The sequence below is a fragment of the Bufo gargarizans genome, chromosome 11, assembly GCF_014858855.1.
Source record: "Bufo gargarizans isolate SCDJY-AF-19 chromosome 11, ASM1485885v1, whole genome shotgun sequence".
NCBI lineage: Eukaryota > Metazoa > Chordata > Amphibia > Anura > Bufonidae > Bufo > Bufo gargarizans.
The window spans coordinates 33,261,044-33,280,083 of NC_058090.1; the positions used below are offsets into that span (position 1 = coordinate 33,261,044).

At 44.3% G+C, this 19,040-nt stretch overlaps 1 protein-coding gene across 2 annotated transcripts in view; it reads right to left on the minus strand.

Annotated features, from left to right (window-relative positions):
• The window catches only part of SYT16 (synaptotagmin 16), a 52,313-nt gene that overhangs the window by 2,303 nt on the left and 30,970 nt on the right, over nucleotides 1-19,040 (minus strand). The window contains exons 4-7 of one of the 2 annotated variants that reach the window (XM_044272521.1): nucleotides 10,531-10,743; nucleotides 8,417-8,643; nucleotides 3,300-3,734; nucleotides 844-1,033 (exon numbers count right to left, since the gene is read on the minus strand). In XM_044272521.1, the coding sequence (XP_044128456.1) occupies nucleotides 844-1,033; nucleotides 3,300-3,734; nucleotides 8,417-8,643; nucleotides 10,531-10,743 (1,065 nt within the window). The remainder of the gene's footprint in view (nucleotides 1-843; nucleotides 1,034-3,299; nucleotides 3,735-8,416; nucleotides 8,644-10,530; nucleotides 10,744-19,040) is intronic. The other variant, XM_044272522.1, reaches the window with a different exon arrangement.

Below are 19,040 nucleotides of genomic sequence, written 5' to 3' on the forward strand. Positions count from 1 at the left end.
TTTCATCTGAGCACAGCGTGCGGCTTTTGTTATTTTTGACCTTGTATATTTTGTTCCTTTTTATAATTTTATAGGCTGTATTATGTCCGTATCTTGCAAAGTCTTTGTCAGGTATGCACTGTCCAAGCACATGACATGGGCGTAACTGCAAGAGGTTGAGCTATCTCCACTCACTCAATCTTGCACTCGCCTTCCAATTTCGGGCTGCACACTGAGCATAAATCACACCCCAAATACATGTCGCCACCCCCCTGATCCATTATCGCACAAGAGGACACCGACCCACAACTCGGGTATAACGCTTCGATAAGCTTTGAGGACTGAATATTAAAATCAGGGGCTGAACTACCTCTAAGGCCCCTACAGGGACCGCAGTTGCAGGAGGCCCAGACGTTGCCTACCAGTACACATGCACACAGTAATAATTGCTGTATGTCTGTGTGCACTGGAAGGCGAGGCCTAGGCCATAAAGGATGACAAACGCAGCAGCTGAATGAAGGGTGGATGCACAATAGAAGTCGGCCTTCCGTTCACTTGTGCAGGGTCGGACTGGCCCACCAGAGTACTAGAGGATCCTTCTGTGGGCCCAACCTCTGATAATAATGGATCCCTAATAAACCAGGGCCCGTAAGGTCTGTTACACAGAAAATGGGCCCTTTCTGGAGATAGGTCCAGGTCCCTACCTGATATTTATGGCATACCTTAGTGTCCCAGATAGGACAACCCCTTTAAATATAATAGTTTTCCATTGACTTAACTTACAGAAAGATCTGTCGCCGTTGGGTAAACAATGTGTCCGTTGCCCCGTTGCACAATATATCAGTTAGCTGACTGTCTACTTACCAGGCGGTCTGTTGATAGCGAGGTTGCGAAAATGACTTCCTTTGATCATCTGTACAGAAAGCCGCCCTGTTGTGGCATTATATGACAGCCCTACAAACAGCTCAGGTACGCCGCCGTGTGACAAGGAATGGCAGGAAGAGACACTGTCACTGCGAGACATGGCAGAAAAACTGTGCTGGGAGTCACCACTCTGAGAAAACAAAAAGCGATAAGAATAGGGCTATAGTCACAATGAAAAGCAAGAAGAATGGTGGATACATTCAATTGTGCACATAAAAGGTACACTGTATATTTGTCCAAAAATGGTCCCATTTCTCAAGTGACTTCATGACATCAACTGTTGTTAAGGGGTTGTGTAGGTGTCCTCTCCCGCCCAAGCTGACACTGGCATGGAGAGCTGCAACTCTGTGGTGGGTGGTTGGATTGCCAAATCAACTGCCCGGTATCCAGCGAATATCATGCGCATTTCCTTTTATAATTAATAGGACACACGCCCGATACTTATTGGCTGCTCTGACCACACAGATGATAGCCGGGACTCTCCACACCCAGTCTTGGATCTGGCAGAAGAGTAGACCTTCATCACCCCACCATAACACAATGGTGATAGTAACCAACCTGCCCTTGTCCTGCCTGATGGTACATATATATACCTAAAGCGGTATTCCCATCTCAGACATTGATGGCGTATTGCTAGGAAATGGCATCAATGTCAGCGAGGTGCAGAGCTCACCTCTGGGACCCTATAAGATCTCTAGAATAGGCCTCCAGAAGTGAAGGAGAGTGCATGGGGCAAGTGCAGCCACCCTCCATTCATTGCTATTGGAGTTCCAAAAGTAGACGAGCGCTGACTCGGGCATTTCCGGTAGTCCCATAGCGGTGAATGGAGAGGCGGCCGTGTGCATACGCGGTGCGCTCTCCATTCACTGCTATGGGACTTCTAAAAATAGCTGAGTGCACTCTCCTTTACTTTTGGGGGCCCCTTTCTGGAGATAGAAGCGGGTCTGCCCTACACCTGACACTGATGGCATATCCTAGTGTCTGAGATGACAATACCCCTTAAAAAATGGCCACATGCAGTTATCTACACAGAAGAGAGGGGGCCCATAGAAAAGAATAAAACGGACCTCTAATTATGGCGTTTGGTTTTACCAACCAGGACAGATGGGCCTAATGTTTGTATCCCCCTCTTCATCCATTGCATGACCCCTGGGACAGTTACCCATCCTCTTGGCATGGAGAGCAGTCTTTTATACAGGGCCACAGCACCGAGTAACAAAGGGTATGAGATAAAAGTAGGCAGGGCACCTTCTCTACAATATCTGCATGGTCTATATGGTATGTATGCCCTTGGATGGAGGCATAGCTTGAAGTACTGGAGCAAAAGCTGTAGCTGAGGCCACCACCTCATCATGGTGACACCATGTGGTGTTGTATATGAGGAAATATCACTCTCACTAGGACTCTTTTCGTGTATGGTATTTATACTCATCGTGTTTAGTTGGCCATGATATAACACTGTGCCATTTTATTTCAGTGACCCCCTAGAGATAGAGGCCCAGTTGTGACGACCTCTACACCCTAAAATCTGTTGCTTATAATAGTAGGGATCCATAAAGACTGAGGATTGTATTCTCTGGGAGACCCAACCTCTATGACCCCTACCAATTCTGATAGCAGAACCTCTTCCTGTATCTATGGGGTATACAAAAACATGGAGTACACTCATCTGTTTCCAGGCCTCACAGATGTAGCCTCCTGCCGTGCCTTAAAGGGGTTATCCGAGCCTGGAAATGCCCCTCACACTGATTTTACTTACCTGGCTACCCGCTCCCCACGCCGCTCCTTTGTCCCCACATGGTTGCCGCTGCTTCTCCCCGTGCGCCGGATGAAAACATCCGGTGTCGGGAAGGGGGGGGGGTGAGGGCAGCCAATGGCAGGCGGTGATGGGGATGAGCCTCCCTAGCATCGTGGGCGACACTAGGGAGGCTTGTCCCCATCATCGCTAGTCATTGCAGCAACAGTGCGCGGACCAGGAGCGGCACGGGGGGGCCAGGTAAGTAGAAGGGACCGGGCATATGGGGGGCATTGCCAGGCTCGGATAACCCCTTTAAGGTAATTTTACGTAGGCAGATTTTTGGCTGTTAACGAGCAACAATCGACAATACATGCTGTTGATCAGCACTCGTTAACAGGCCACAATCATTGTGAGTATGGGAAAGAATGATCGTTGACATGATCATTCATTCACATACACCTTTCATTTGTCAGCAGCACGAACCCTGGGAGATGTGCTGAATAAAAGTTGAGATTACATGACCATAAAGGGTTAGCTAGTTTTTAGGGGTGACTGGCCGCATGTTTACACAGGGCAATGACCGGGAACAAGCGCTGTTCATTCCTGATCGGTAAATGGTGCCTTATGTTAGACCCTTACCAGCAATACCCATACTTACACTTAAATTGCTCCTTGGTTCTAAAACCAGTGTCTTTCTGATTTCCTCATCTGGTTTAACCTTTTTTAAGGAAAACAACTTTTCACCCATCATTTTTTCACGGATCCTCTTGCGTACAGCGTACAGGCGGATGCGAAGGGCATTGTTCGCCATTTCCTTGGGCTCCAGTTTGTTGAACGTAAAGGTCTCATTAAAGACTGGCTGGGGGCCTTTTTGGATAGCGCTCTTCCCTCTTTGCCTTTTGCTTGGAAGTAACACAACATGGACTTGCCAAGAGTTAGCTCCGCTACGATCCTTATCTGGGAGATCTTTGGCTTCCACAATGGTGACGGTCAACTTTTGACTGGCAGCTTTGTAATGAAGCACAATATCTAGGTCTCCACATTTGGAAATCGGCTCGTGTATGGCAGGAGAAGCAAGGTTGTCCATTTGTTCCTGGAGGCAAAGGACATTTTGTTTTCATATAGGTATCAATTAAGCATAATAATGTCATATTAAAAGGGTTGTTGAATTACTAAATAATATCCACCAAGCCAGCAATTGTCATAAAGTAATAAAATAATGTATACTCAGCCATTTCATCCCACGCTCCAATCCTCCCGCAGCTGCAGCCATAATGTCATCTTCTTGGCTGCAGCATTGATGTGTCTGTATACACCAGACACCACTGCAGTCAATCACAGACCTCAGGAGAACGTAGTCCAAACCTGATCTTCTAACATGCCGATATGCTTGGACAACCATTAATTTATTTTCGCGACTGATGCCCTATCCACAGGATAGACTATCAATAGCTGATAAATGGGGTCCAACACCTCGCAGCCCTCCTAATCAGTTGTTTTGTAGTAGCTCTGGGTACAGCTGGACATTTTAATCGGAGCAGCACTGCAGTAACCAGCTCCATTCACTACAGTGGATAGAGCTGTGTAGTTCCAGTTCCGACTTCCAGCATTAGAGCTACTGCCAACAGCAGGGGTGTCGGGGGTCAGATCCCCACCGATTAGATATTGTAGGCATGTCCGGAGGATAGGACATCAATTATACAATCCGGGACAACCCTTTTCTGAAAATTCTGGAACTCTCCGAGCAGTGCCAAAAGTTTTGGTAGGTTAGTGGTGGTTTCAGTTCAAGGATTTTTTTCCTATGACCCCCATAAGTCAAGTTTGGGTAAATTTCACCATTAAACAGCCTCTTGTAAGAGACAACTATTTTAATTGCTACAGAGCCAACGCCTAGGGTCCAGCGTATCCAGGTAGGAGCACCGTGACACGTGCACCAACATTAAGGGACATTTAGGCCACTCTGGCATTCCTACACCTGGGTACCATCCACCGTATCTCTAAAAGGGGCCCGGTGCCCTTGTTGCTTCACTGCAACTGGCGTCACGAAAAAAAGTACTTTTTTTTTTTCCTCTTAGAGGGCCCTGGGGAGAGGCGCCCACCGCACTTTCAGGATGAGCGGAGCGGTAACTTCTATGGAAACTGTTATACAGGCCCTCATGGTGGTAACTCAACTTCTTCACAAATGGACATAACCAAGGAGCAACTTTTGAGTAGAAAAACTGAAACACCAGTGTGATCTTTGTTATGGGGTCCTTTCTCTACTGGGCATGCCACTGGGAAGTAACTTCTATGGAAGGCCCTCAAGGTGGTCATCCAGCTTCCCTACAAATGGACATAACCAAGGAACAACTTTTGAACCTGTTAATGAAAAAGGACGACTCGGAGACTCGTTCCATAGAGACGTCTTGATTTCAGGTGAATACAATGTTATGTCTTTTCAGTTACTATTGCATAAATATTAATTTCCATTATTGTAACTGGAAAACGGTGAATTACGCATCCTCTTCCAGCATTCCTCAGAGGCATAAAATGATAATGTACAGTTCACGCTGGAACAAACATCTCTGTTCCATGCCTGTAAACCACTTAGTAATTTTTCTTTTATTACAACAGAGAAACAATTGAAGTGTATGTTAATGTAATATTATTCAAAATGTAAATGGGCTAATCAGACAGTTGGGTGCTCAGTGTTATAATTATAAGGATGGGGGGTTATTACGCAGCAGACGGGGAAAAAAAATCTCTGGAAATGCAGAGCAGAACAAGCGAGTCTTGATTAAAAAAATAATTTATAGGTAGAAAATCCTCTCCCTTTTACGCTACAGAGTCGGAAAGTTTAACCGGGCACCGGATTAATGATGTAATGGTTTCCATGGATAACGGTTAACTTTACTAAAAGTAGACTAAATAGGATTATGTGTGAGCATGATCTGAGGGCAGGCTGTTCAGTTAATGGAGACGGCGCGATGGTTCGTGTTCTGAAAGAGAAGTCCAGCTTAAAAGCTCATCTTTTCCAAGAAGACCTATCTGCCTTCTTTCGTTGGCGTGCTATTCATAATGAATGAGATTAGATTAAATACAACGAAAATAATACGGAGGAGCTATGGAAGGAAGAAGTATACAGAACGTGTTCATGGCGTCATGGAGGCTAGATTAATGGAATAGCGGCTCAGCTTTTCCGATCTTGCCCATTTTGCATTTTTTTTGTTTTTTGCTTTTTTTATGCTTTTAGGGTACATCCACATGGGACGTTACTTACTGTGGAAAATTCAGTGATGAATCTGGGGAAAAATACAAAGGAGCTTTGTCGCAAATTTCACCCGATGTGTAGCAAAGTGTGATTTTGTTAAGAGTGATTATCTAGATGTTCAGATTCATAGCTGTCCATGTAACCCATAGATGGCTCAGGTCTACCGGAGCGGCAGCAGCTGCTCTTAGGGCCACATGGTAATGTTTTCTGAAACCAAGACCAGGAGTGAACTCGAAAAAGAGGAAAAGTCGTCTCTGTCCTTTTTATAGTTTCTCTCCTTTTAGGATCCACTCCTGATTTTGGCTTCCAAATCTGCATGCAGAAACCTGACCATGTGGCCGTCCCCTTACAAAGTGACTCTTTTTGGTATGGCTAATAGAAGGCGGTCTTGATGCCCTTATGGACAGGGATAGTCTTAATAAGGAAATCCTTTAATACTGCCATATTACTCTGTGTCGTTAGTTCAAAATCCCTACACCCTGATCAATGTCTTAGTGTACAGGATGGATACCGTATTATGGACTTTACTCAGTGAAACTGTGTGCTGTAAATCCACAGAGTATTACAGTATCAGCCAAGTGGACAAGATTAAAAAAAATATATCTGCATAGTGCCAATAATTGCCACAACAAAATTAGAAGTTCCCCAGCGCCTGGCAGCAGCACAATAGTGAGCATGTGCTGCTGTTGGGACTAACGGAAAACAGATTAACAAATTTGAATCTAATCTTCCCTGACATCCCACAGCAGCATATGCTCAGTATTGTGCTGTCGTTGGGATTAAAGGAAAACAGATTAACAAATGTTAAAACTAATCTTCCCTGATGTCCCACAGCAGCACATGCTCACTACTGTGGTGCTGTTGGGACTAAAGAAAAACAGACTAATTAAATCCAGAGCAAATAAATTCATGTAGTCACTGAGGATAACCCTTGATGATTTTCATCCGGTCAGGTTTTCTGACAAATATTTTACCACTGAGGAAAATCAGCACCATGTGGGCATACCCATATACCCATATCACAGTCTACTTGCTATACTGCTATGTTTTTTCCCCAGATGTGGCTTCTAAATAAATTTGCATATACTGTTAGTCTTCATAAAACAGGCTCAAAAACTGGTAAAGAATGGACTACTGAAGTCAAAATATAAAATTTTATATTAATGTCCAATCTAAATGCTATGGGCGGTGGCCGCGCAATGGCAGATTAGAATAGGGGCGTTCGGTTCGGCAGCCCCGGGCCCAGCATCGCTGAGGGGCCCAACGCCGACCGAACGCCCACATGCTGCGGCTTTTATTTTTATTTTTTCTTATTTTATGTGCCAACTCTGGGGGACATATTAGTGAAGATACAGTACATCGGGGGGAAATTACTATATTGGAGCTCGCTGTATAGGGGCAAATTACTATGTGGGGGAAATTATTATGGGAGGGATTACTTTGTGGGGGGAAACTATTATTGGGGAAATTACTATGTGGGGGGCAAATTACTATGGGGGGGAAATTACTATGTGGGGGCAGTGTGATGGGAAACTACTGTGGGGGAAATTACTATATGGGGCAATGTGGGGAAATTGCTACATGGGGCAGTGTGGTGGAAATTACGGTGTGGGGAAAAAACTACTATATGGGGCAGCATGGGGGGTATATTGCTGTATGGGGCAAATTACTATGGGGGATTACTATGTGGGTCAGTGTGAGGGGAAATTACTATATGGGGGCAGTGTGGTGGAAATCACTGCGTGGGGCAGTGTGGTGGAAACTACTGTGTGTGGGAAATTAATATATGGGGCAGTGTGGGGGAAATTCCTATATGGAGCAATGTGGGGAAAATTACTAATGTGGGGCAAATTACTGTGTGGGGGGAATTTCTATGGGAGATTACTATGTGGGTCAGTGTGGGGGAATTTACTATATGGGGCAGTGTGGTGGTGTTGCTATTGGGGAGGCACTGTAGAGGTAATTCTATGATTTTTTGGGGAACACAATACAGGGATTATTACCTGGAGCACAATATAGGAGGGTGTTATTACTGGGGGGCACTCTAGGGGACATTATATCTACTGTAGACACTATAGGGACATATAGAGAAGGTCTACATGACAGGTGATGTCCCTGGATGTAAGAGGTATGTGGTGCTGTAAAAAACTAAAATGGAGGGAGGGGCCCAAGTAGGGTAGACAGGCTCCAGGCCTATCATGCACTTAATCCGCCCCTGTGGCCGTGCATGCGTGGCTGCTCTCCGTTTACTTCAGGGGTCCCTTTCTGGAAACAGGAGTGGGTCCCAGAGGTGGGACCCGCACCTATCTGGCATTAATGCCATATCCTATTGATATGTCATTAATGCTCCAGATGGGAGATACCCCTTTAAACATAATCAGTTATATTTTGTTCTTTAATTCCTCACCATTTCAAAGATCTTTGTTTGCTAATTTGGAATTAAAACAAAAAGTGCATTAACAAGTAAAATAACAGCACTTTTTTTTTCTTATGGAGTAAAATCAAACTTTTTGCATAAGTCTTACCTCCTGACTCCAACCTGATGAGTTATCCGTGGCGTTATCTTCTTCGTAGCCGTTGTTGCTGAAGGCGGTCTCCATCTCCAGACTTCCCTCTGTCACCTGATGACTAGAGACGGAGGCAGCCTCTTGTCTGGCAATGCTCTGGCTCCTACCAGCCACTGACGCTGGGGTGGAGTGTATGGATATATGGTCATCTTCATTGTAGGACTGGTAACTAAGAATATCCAAATCTAAACAGATGACATGACCACAGTTATCCCATGAATCAACTTCACTTCAGTGATTATATAATGTGTCAAGGTTTAAATGTAGAAAAATAAACCAAAAAATGTTGGTTTTGTGTCTAGCCTGTCTTTTTGAAAAGGAATAGTTCCTTTCTTCATGCTTGCCGAGTGGGTGGCTCTTCCTGGTAGGATTCGAGGGCTGTGATCGGCCAATCGGATGTCTTTCTTTTGCTCCTCCTCTTTCACAGCATGCAGTCTCACAGACACAAAGAGAAAGAAACTGCAGCTGCACTCCCCTCACCCATGTCTTCTATATACTATATTACAGAGGAGGTTTCTAAACTCGTAGAGAGTCTTTATGAAAGACTCCTCCATCTAACCTGCCAAACCCCACACCAGCAACAGCCCTTGTTTAAAGGTGCCACGTGGCAATTAACTATTGACTATACAGTGTGGTCTTCATTATTAAATGAAAGGCAGCTGTGGGCTAATTGGCCGCGCGCTTTTTCCCTGCAGCATGGCTGCAAACTGCTCGCGGCATGGCAGCTCCGTGTGGCCGAGTGGCTTGGATATACCTGATTTATAGCGTTTTGTGAGCAATTAATTCGGAACTAATTAAGTTTCTTGTGCAGTCTAATGTTGTACAGTCCAGTATATGTTCATTGCCTTGGAAGTACTTTGATGGCGTGTACTTGGGTAGGAGTATTTGGTGCAGCAAAAACGCTGAGATACGCTAGTCTATAATGTTCTAGATGTTAAGTTACTCAGGAGCTCTACCCACAATCATAAATTATTTTTATTTAAGAGGGCCATATTGTACTTTATGGTATGGATAGTGGTAGTGTCATACAGATATTGGTAAGGCTCTGTTCACACTAATGGGGTCCATTGGGAAGTCTGACAGCAAAAATTGCACAATCTGCAGTTCAATTCTTGTACAAAATAAAGAATCCCAATGGACCCCATTACTGTCAGTGGGGACCATCAGGATTCATAGGTGTCTGCTCCAAAATTAATCTGCGGAACCTAAAACTAGCAAGAGGATAAAATGTGGAGATTCACTTTAAAGGTCCAGGTTCAGAGATGAACACAGACATAGCCTATTCTTCTCACTCTTCTGAGTGGAGCATCGGAGCATTTAATGCTCCGATGCTCCCCCTTGCCCTTCAAGGTCTGTTTTCTTTACTGCCGGTGACCTACCGGGCTTCACATGAGTATGCTAGGCAGAGACTTCCACCTAGCAGTGATCCTAGGCAGCGATATAGACTGCCAATTTGTGCCGGTGACGTCACCAGGATCACTGCTAGGAGGAGCCCTCCACCTAGAATAGTGAGGACATAAACAAAACGGACCTCGTCCTGCGCAATGCAGCACAGAGCAAGGAAGATCACCAGAGCATTTTCACTCAGACATGGTAAATGGGTGAAGAAGAGGTTATGTCCAGATTCAGTTCTGTACCCAGACAACCTCTTTAAGCCTTGTGTTAGGACATAGTTCTTACAGCTTAGGCATAAGTGGAAGCCATGATGCTAGTGTATATGGAGCCTTACAAAAACATGAGTACATAAATCGTACAAGTAAAAAAATATATTTTTTCCATAAAAAAGCAAAGAGAGAAAAAAAATAACTCTTAATACTTCAGTAACTACATGCACTGTTTCCACAGCATCTAAAAAGGCATAAAAAGCCAAAGACACAAATCAAAAACATCAGCAATGCTTAACATGAAATGCACAAACAGAATTCACAAAATGAAAGAAGCATACCAAAAGATGAAAGGAAACGAAGATGAATAAAATAAGGTAGCGACTAAAAAATAAAAAATAAATATAAAAAATTAGACTTCTCACGCTCAAAAAAATATGTCAAAATGCTGCAGATTCAAAGCAATACCTTCACATTCAGAGGCCTCCGTGCTCAGCTCCTCGTGGTTTGATAGCAAGCAGCTGAACTTTTGCTTGCCCTCTGAGCCGGCCTGGGTTGCCTTTTCAGACACCATGGAGCGAAAGCTCTGAGAGCGAGACACTGATATCTGAAACTGCTTAAACACTTCTTCATCACTGTCTGAAGACGTAGTAAGTTCCTCATCTTCCCCATAACTGTTCACTAGGAAAGATAAAATACAGGGTCTAGACTTTCCTCTCAACCCAGTAAAAATCAGTCGAAAACCTGCATCCTATGGTGTACAAGCTCCTCGAGATCGATGTACCTGTGGTCCTTTGATTTGCCACTTGGTGACCATGTAAGAACCCACAGCTTGGTCTCCATCGGTTGCAGGAACCAGACTTAGATCCTTGTATGACCATATCAATATATGCTGTAGTGATATTCAACCTATGGCTGTCCAACTATTGAAGAACTACTGCTCCCATGCTGGGGGATGTAGTTTTGCACTAGATTAAGAGACACAGGTTGAAGACCACTACTGTATACTATGATGATGATTCACGTAGCATCTGTTCAAAGGAGTTTGTCACCAGAAAGTTCACTGTTATACCAGGAAAATTGACTTGCAGGGCTAGCTCCTCTGAATATACTTATACCTTTCACTTAGCAGTCTGTGGATTCATTGTGGAGAAAAAGCACTTTAAGCCATATGCAAATGAGCAGTTAAGTGCACAGAGGGCGGGACCAAACGCCTCCTGCTTCCAGCCTCACGCTCCTTGATTGACAGGGTAAGGCTCCTGTCGAATCATCTCACCTGGTCCTGTCAATCAAGAAGGAGAGGGAAGAGCTGTCAGAGGAAGCAGGAGGAGCAAGGGTGCACAGAGTGGCTTAGGCCCGCCCTCAGTGCACTTAACTGCTCATTTGGATATTGATTGAAAGTACTTTTTTTTCAGGTGCCGTTAATTCCGAATTAAACGGGTTGTGCCAAGTTTACAAGGTAACCCTATCCATAGGATAGGAGATAACAAACTGATCAGTAGGGTTCCAACCGCTGGGGGACCCCAACAGATCCTGAGAATGGTGGTCTCATTCCCCAGATCTGATGGAGTGGCAGGTTGAGCCTGCTCTCTGCTGTTCCATTCATTCTTTATGGAACTACTGGAATTTGCTGAGCGCTGTACTCTGCTACCTCCGGTAGTCCCACAGAAAATGAATGGAGTAGCAGGGCATATGCCCACCTTGCCAGCCCATTGGATCGGGGGAACAGATTGGTCAGACCTCCACCGATCACTTAGTTATCCCCTATCCTGTGGATAAAGCTACATTAATAGCTCATTCAGGTTCGGGGCACCAAATGTCTGTAATTAATAGTACATGTAACCTGATGGACATCGATCTGGTCTCAATTGGGTGTAGTCAAAAAGCACAAAAAGTATCCAACGAGAATCTCTTGTTGCAAAGAAATCCATCAGAAATCAATGGATGATTCAGTATCTCAGCCCCTTCTCCACCCCACCCCCACCCCTCTCCATCTATTATATTAGACTTTGGAGAACACTGAAGCCTCTTATCTCATAAAAAAGGAAGGCTACGCACAGCGTCTGAGCCACAAGTGCCATTTGATGTCCTTGAATGGGAAAATGGAAGCACTTCAGAAGAGCATGCTCTCGCCAACATATACTATACATTGTATGGCGGTGGAGGATTCAAGAAAAAGGCAACAATGGGAATGTAATGATGCAATTATGATTTGGAGAAAATGGGATGGAAGGGCAGAGTGACCAGTAGGCACACTCCACTCATGGGAATGGGGTAACAGTCACCCAGATGATTTACTCACCAATACCACAAATCCAGTTCACCTCCCTAGCCACAGGTGGGTCTTAGTGGTAGCAGTTGCTTCTGATCCTTTACCTGCATCTACCCGACATTGATGGCATATCCTACTAAAAGGCCATCAATGTCTGAGATGGGACAAACCCTTTAAGGAATAATCTTACTGAATTATTGAATGAGTTTGCTAGAATAAAAAAAAAAATCTTCATTCTTGAAGCCCTTCATGATGAACTGCCTGGGGGATCACCAGATGATTAAAGGGCTACTGCCATGACAGTAAGTGAAGGCAGAGTACAAGTATATGCTGTACTAATGATTATAGAGGTCTGAAAGCTAGGACCCCCCTCTGATGTTCATACTCAAGGAAGAAGAGCTCTTTTTAAGATGTTCCCTGCACAGTGATGCTCCCAGACACCCACCATGCAGAGGACTACAATATAGCCCATTGAGCATAGGTTGCTATATGTGCTGTGAACTCCGGTAGTCTGTTCCAGCAGAGGAACAGACTACTGGAGTTTACCGTACTGGCATAGTCAGATCCCCATTGACTATATTGGGATCTGACGGGGATCCAGCCGGCTTTCGGACAGACAGATGCCACTGCATGGAGTATTTTTTTTTTGGTCCGTCCAAAAGCCGCCATTTATGCCGGAAATCAGCGGTATCCCTATCAGATACCATCATAGGTAAGGAGGATCCGGCAGTGCGCGGCAGTGTCCAGCTATGCTGGATACAGTAAACTCTAGTAGTCTGTTTAATCTGCTGGGCTGTGTACCGGAGTTCGTGCCACATATGTGATCCTACCCTTAGTAAGTACATACAGATAGTATCACTGAGCTTCCCGCCGCCATCTGGTACCAACTACTAGAGATTGCAGCAGTCTGTAGTCGTCACCCGCATACACACCAGGACAACATTTACTGAAAATTATCTAATGAAAATCAGACATTGTTTTTGAATTGTGGTTCAAAAGAATCATTTATAAAACAGACTTTACTGTCCTGGACAAAAATGATGGTTTCCTTAATATTTTTTTGCACAACCTTTGAGGCAATCAAGCGATTTCTGTAACTCTCAAGGAGACTTCTGCATCTGTCCACAGGTATTTTGGCCCACTCCTCGTGAGCACACTGCTCCAACTGTCTCAGGTTTGAAGGTGCCTTCTCCAGACTGCATGTTTTAGCTCCTTCCACAAATGTTCAATAGGATTTAGATCAGAGCTCATAGAAGGCCACTTCAGAATAGTCCAATGCTTTGCTCTTAGCCATTCTTGGATATTTTTAGCTGTGTGTTTTGGGTCATTATCCTGTTGGAGGACCCATGACCTCTAACTCAGACCAAGTCTTTTGACACTGGGCAGGACATTTTGCTCCAGAATGCCTTGATAGTCTTGAGATTTCATTGTACTCTGCACAGATTCAAGACACCCTGTGCTACATTCAGCAAAGCGGCCCCAAAACATAGCTAAGCCTCCTCCATGTTTCACAGTTTTTCTTTGCATGCTTCATTTTTGCATCTTGAAACCTAGAGCTGATGTGACTTGCCAAAAAGCTCCAGTTTTGTCTCATGTGTCCAAAGGACATTCTCCCAGAAGCTTTGTGGCTCGTCAATATGCATTTTGGCAAATTTAAGTCTCACTTTTTATGATTTGCTTTCAACAGGGGTTACCTCCTGGGTCCACTTTGGCTAAGACAGCGACAGATGGTGCGATCTGACACAAATGTACCTTGAGTTCACTTCTAATCTCTTTGGAAGTTGTTCGGGGCTTTTTTGTTACCATTTGTATTATCTTTATAAGGAAAAATAATAGCATACTTATTACAGAATGCTGAGTAAATTAGGGATGGAGGGGTTAAAAATAATAATATTAAACTCACCTCATCCACTTGTTCGCGCAGCCCGACTTGTCTTCTTTCTTCTTTGAGGACCTGGGAGAAAAGGACCTTTGGTGACATCACTGCGCTCATCACATGGTCCATCACCATGGTGATGGACCATGTGATGAGCGCAGTGACGTCACTAAAGGTCCTTTTCTCCCAGGTCCTCGAAGAAGAAGAAAGAAGACAAGCCGGGCTGCGCGAACAAGTGGATGAGGTGAATTTAATATTTTTTTTTAACCCCTCCATCCCTAATTTACTTAGCATTCTGTAATAAGAATGCTATTATTTTCCCTTATATCCATGTTATAAGGGAAAATATTAAAATCTACAGAATACCTAACCCAAACCCGAATTTCAGTGAAGAAGTCCGGGTTTGAGTCTAGGTACCACATTCGGTTATTTCTCACGCGCGTGCAAAATGCATTGCACTCGCGTTGAAAAAAACTGAAGAACGGAACGCAATCGCATACAAAACTCACCCCACTCGCAGGTAAAATCGCACGATTTTCCCGCGACTCGCCCGCATCCTATCCGGCCCTCACACGCGACGCCTGTGTGAAAGAGGTCTTAGTTTAACATGTCTCTATGGTCAAATTATTTTATAGGGGTACCATTATATTTTCCAGGCAGGTTTGAATAGTTGGTTTTATAAATTATTCTGTTGAACCACAGTTCAGAGGCAATGTCTGATTTTCAGTACATTTTTATTTATTATTACTTTTGTCACTTTACGCTATTTCAGTGATCATTGTGGGATTTTCTTTCTTTAACAAAAGGGTACCAACAATTTTGTCCAAGTGTGTATGTACCGTATGTAGATTATAGCCTGCCGTAAAGTGACTGCTGTAAGTATATTTCTGTATACACAGGGGAAAAGTATACTCAGATGTTGAGATACACTTTAAAGCCCGTCTTATACCTACTAGACTGGATAAACACACTCATGGCAATGATGATGTGTAGGCAGCTGAAAATTAAGGTTAGGAAAATGCACTCCCACACAAGTCATTGCCTTATCATGTAAGAAGAGAATGAAATCTGACAAAGAGACATAAGAATATCATAATCATGTCATTCGCACCTACAGGTTATCATGCATTGGTACGCAGGGGCTGTTTTACAATAGAGATGTAGCAGAGCTGTATTTGCCTTTTAATGGATGCTGGGGTGTCTTCCTTTTCAGTGGCTCCATGCTCAGACAGCAGCATTGAGCATGACTGACAGGCTTCTCTCACCCCCCGGTCAGTCATTAGAAGCCGGCCAACTTGTCTATGTGACTGACTTGAGGGTGAGAGAGACTCGGAGCCGGCCAGCATCTCACCTTAAGGTCTCCCACTCTTTTCACTTTTTTTTTTCCCTCTTGCCCAGTACCAATACTGGGAGATGGGGTATGACTTAGTGGAGTTGGGGTGTGACTTAGTGGCGTAGTCTGTGTCCTCCTTTTTGGGGTTCAGCACGTGGTAACCCTACCAACAATAAGAATATCTTGGACAATCCCTTTTAAACTATCCAGGCACAGTGCCATACCTTCAAGTGTGGCTGTTCCTGGTACTACAGCTCTGCCCATTTGTTTTAACGTAAATTCAATGATCTAAGAATAAATAGGCTTAAACAGGCTAAGTAATAAAATATTAACTAAATCTGATTTAAATATAAGGTCAAACCACATACAAAATAAATAATTTGAGCTGCAGTACCAGGGAAAGCCCCACACACATATTCATGAAGGTCACAGTGCCATACATCGAAAAGGGCTGCGCTACTCTTGGGGGTCCCAGGGGTCTGACCCCCTCCAAACACACATCAATGGCCTAGCCTAAAATGGAATGTTACGGACGACCTTTTGGATCCTCTTTGATTTGGACAATCCTCATGGTATGGGGCCGCCGAGCACAGAAACATGAGTCGTGCAGTTTCTTTTAGCATCTCTATAGAGAGTTTACTCTCAAGGCTAAGTCAATAAAGTCGAAATTCCCCATTTAGATCAATTAGGGAGAATAGAGCGGTCTGAAAAGGCGGCTTTCGAGAGGGCCATTTGTACCGTGTAATCAGAGCTCTGTAAGTGAAGTGTATCTGTTTCCTCTGTTACATCACCATTTGAAAACCGCGTCTGCAATAAGTGTCCCGAATGGTTTCCATGGAAACAAAAAGCATTCAACATTCAACTTTTCATTTGTGGCAACTTATCTTACAAGCTGCCATTGTAAATAATGGAAAATGGGCCAGTGAGTACGAAAGGTCTGTGGACAGAGCCGCCTATTAATCTACAGGAAATGGGATTATTGTGAAAGACAAAACATCACCTACAATGTAACGAGCAGAATAGACAGATTTTTCTCATGAGATAAAAGCTAAATAAATTGATCCGTGTAGCAGCGGCAGGGAGATACAATTGGGAACTATTAACCAAACCAACAGAAGGATTCAGCGTTGATGAGAAATACATTTCAAAGGCAAAATTCAGTAAAAACTCAATTCTAATGACTCCTTTAGGCAACTTAAAGGGGTTATCCCATCTTAGACAATGGGGGCATATCGCAAGGATATGCCCCCATGGTCTGATAGGTGAACAAGGAGAACGGATCAGAGAAAGTGGAGGAGGGCGCACTGCGCATGCGCAGCCGCCCTCCGTTCATTTCTATGGAGCCGCCGAAAATAGCCGAGCGCTGGCTCGGCTATTTCCGTCGGCCCCATAGAAATGAATGGGAGCATTGGCCGCGCGCTCCCATTCACTTCAATGGGAGAGGCGGGGAGCTGTGCCTGGTGGTGGTCGGACCCTGGGAAACCCGGGGTCCTCCAGCCACAACTCTCCCCGGCTCCGTTCTCGTTGTAGGTGCGGGTCCCAGAGGTGGGACCCACACCTATCAGACAATGGGGGCATATCCTTGCGATATGCCCCCATTGTCTAAGATGGGATAACCCCTTTAAAGCACTCCAGACATTGTAAAACTACTATTCCCATCATGTCCTTACAGCCACAGGGCACACAGAGACACAACTGCTGGACAGCTAACAGTTTAAAGGGGTTGTTCAAGATTTTGATCTTGATGGCCTATCCTCAGGACAGGTCATTAATATCAGATCCACGGGGGTCTGACTCCCGACACCCCTGCTGATCAGCTATTTGAAGAGAGAGTGGCACTCCAGAAGCCTCTTCCTAGACCTCTTGTTTATCAGTCATATGGCCTAGGCGCAGCTCAGTCCCACTCAAGTGTATAGGTCATCAGTATCTGATCGGTGGGGGTCCAACTACCGGTACCCCTGCCAATGAGCTGTTTGAAGAAGCCTTGGTGCACAATGGCCTAATGGGGCTGAGCTGCAATACCAAGCACAGCCACTATACAATGTACCTGGTAAGCTATGAGGAGGCCGCAGCGCTCACCAGAGCTCCGGGACCTCCTCAAATAGCTGATTGACAAGGCTGTTTGGTATCGGACACTTGTAAATCTAATATTGATGACCTGTACTGGGGATAGGTCATCAATATTAAACCCTCAGAACACCCCTTTAAAGACCTCTTTATTAGGAGATTGTTTAAAGGGAACCTTTCACCTAGTGTGATCTGCAGTCAGCAGGTTATAGAGCAGGAGGAGCTGAGCAGATTGATGTATAGTTTTGTGGGAAAAGATTCATTAATTTATTCATTTATACTTCTGCTCATTCTATTCTTAGGAGTCCAGTGGGTGGGGAACACTGTCTATGGGTGATTAGGACCGCCCACTGGACTCCTTAGCCCAGAATGATCTGAAAATTAAATGAATGAATGACCAGTTTTACTGAATCTTTTCCCACAAAATTATATATCAATCTGCTCAGCTCCTCCTGCCCTATAACATGCCTCCGGCAGATTGCACTGCATTCTCAATGTGTTAGGTTATCTTTAATAAAGTCATCCACTTCTCTAATGATAAGTGCTGTAGTTTGTTCAGCCATTAATGTATTATATACTACCCCTTCACAAGTATGGCAGACCATGAAATACATGAACAGGGTTAGGGTTAGGGTAACCCTAACCCTTTCTTAGGCCCTCCTCGTGCTATGACATTTAAATGCCCCAATAGAGTATAAAGAATGATGTTTTTTGAGATGATCCCCTTTAGATTCTTAAAGGAGTCGTTCACAGCTGGATAAAGATGGCTGCTATGTTCCAAAAACAGCCTCACACCTGTCCACAGATTGTGTGTGGTATTACAAGTCTGTCTCATTCTCTTCAATGAAGCTGAGCTTTTTGCAATACCAGACACAACCCATAGACAGGTGTGGTGCTGTTTTTGGAATAAAGTAGCCATGTTGTTCTAATCCTGAACAACCCCACTAAATTATTTTTCCACCACTGCATCCTAATATTACAGATATTTATGGTATATTCAAAGGATATGTGATAAATGCCTGACTGATCTGAGGCCCACCTCAAGCTGCCTCACCCATTGAGAGAATGGGGGCCCATTTTCCCCAGTGCTCAACTCTTTCCATAAACCTTTATAGACCCCAAAAGGGAGAGATGCAAGGATGTGTTGCCATCTCTACTTTAATTTCCATAGGAACAGCAGGTCATAGGACCTCCATTGTCCAAATAGTTGAGGGTCCCAGATATCCTGATGGAAACCAGCAGTAACGATATTTTACTTGCAGTCCTATGCAAATCCACATCAGCATCCATATAAACCTTCCTTGACAAATCTGACTTGGAGCTCATTCATATGTGTCTGGAGGTTAGGCTCTTCCGAACATTAACTGGTGGCACAAGGGATCATATTGTTTTTAGTACAAGTAATTTGCACCCTTTTTTACCAGAAAAAT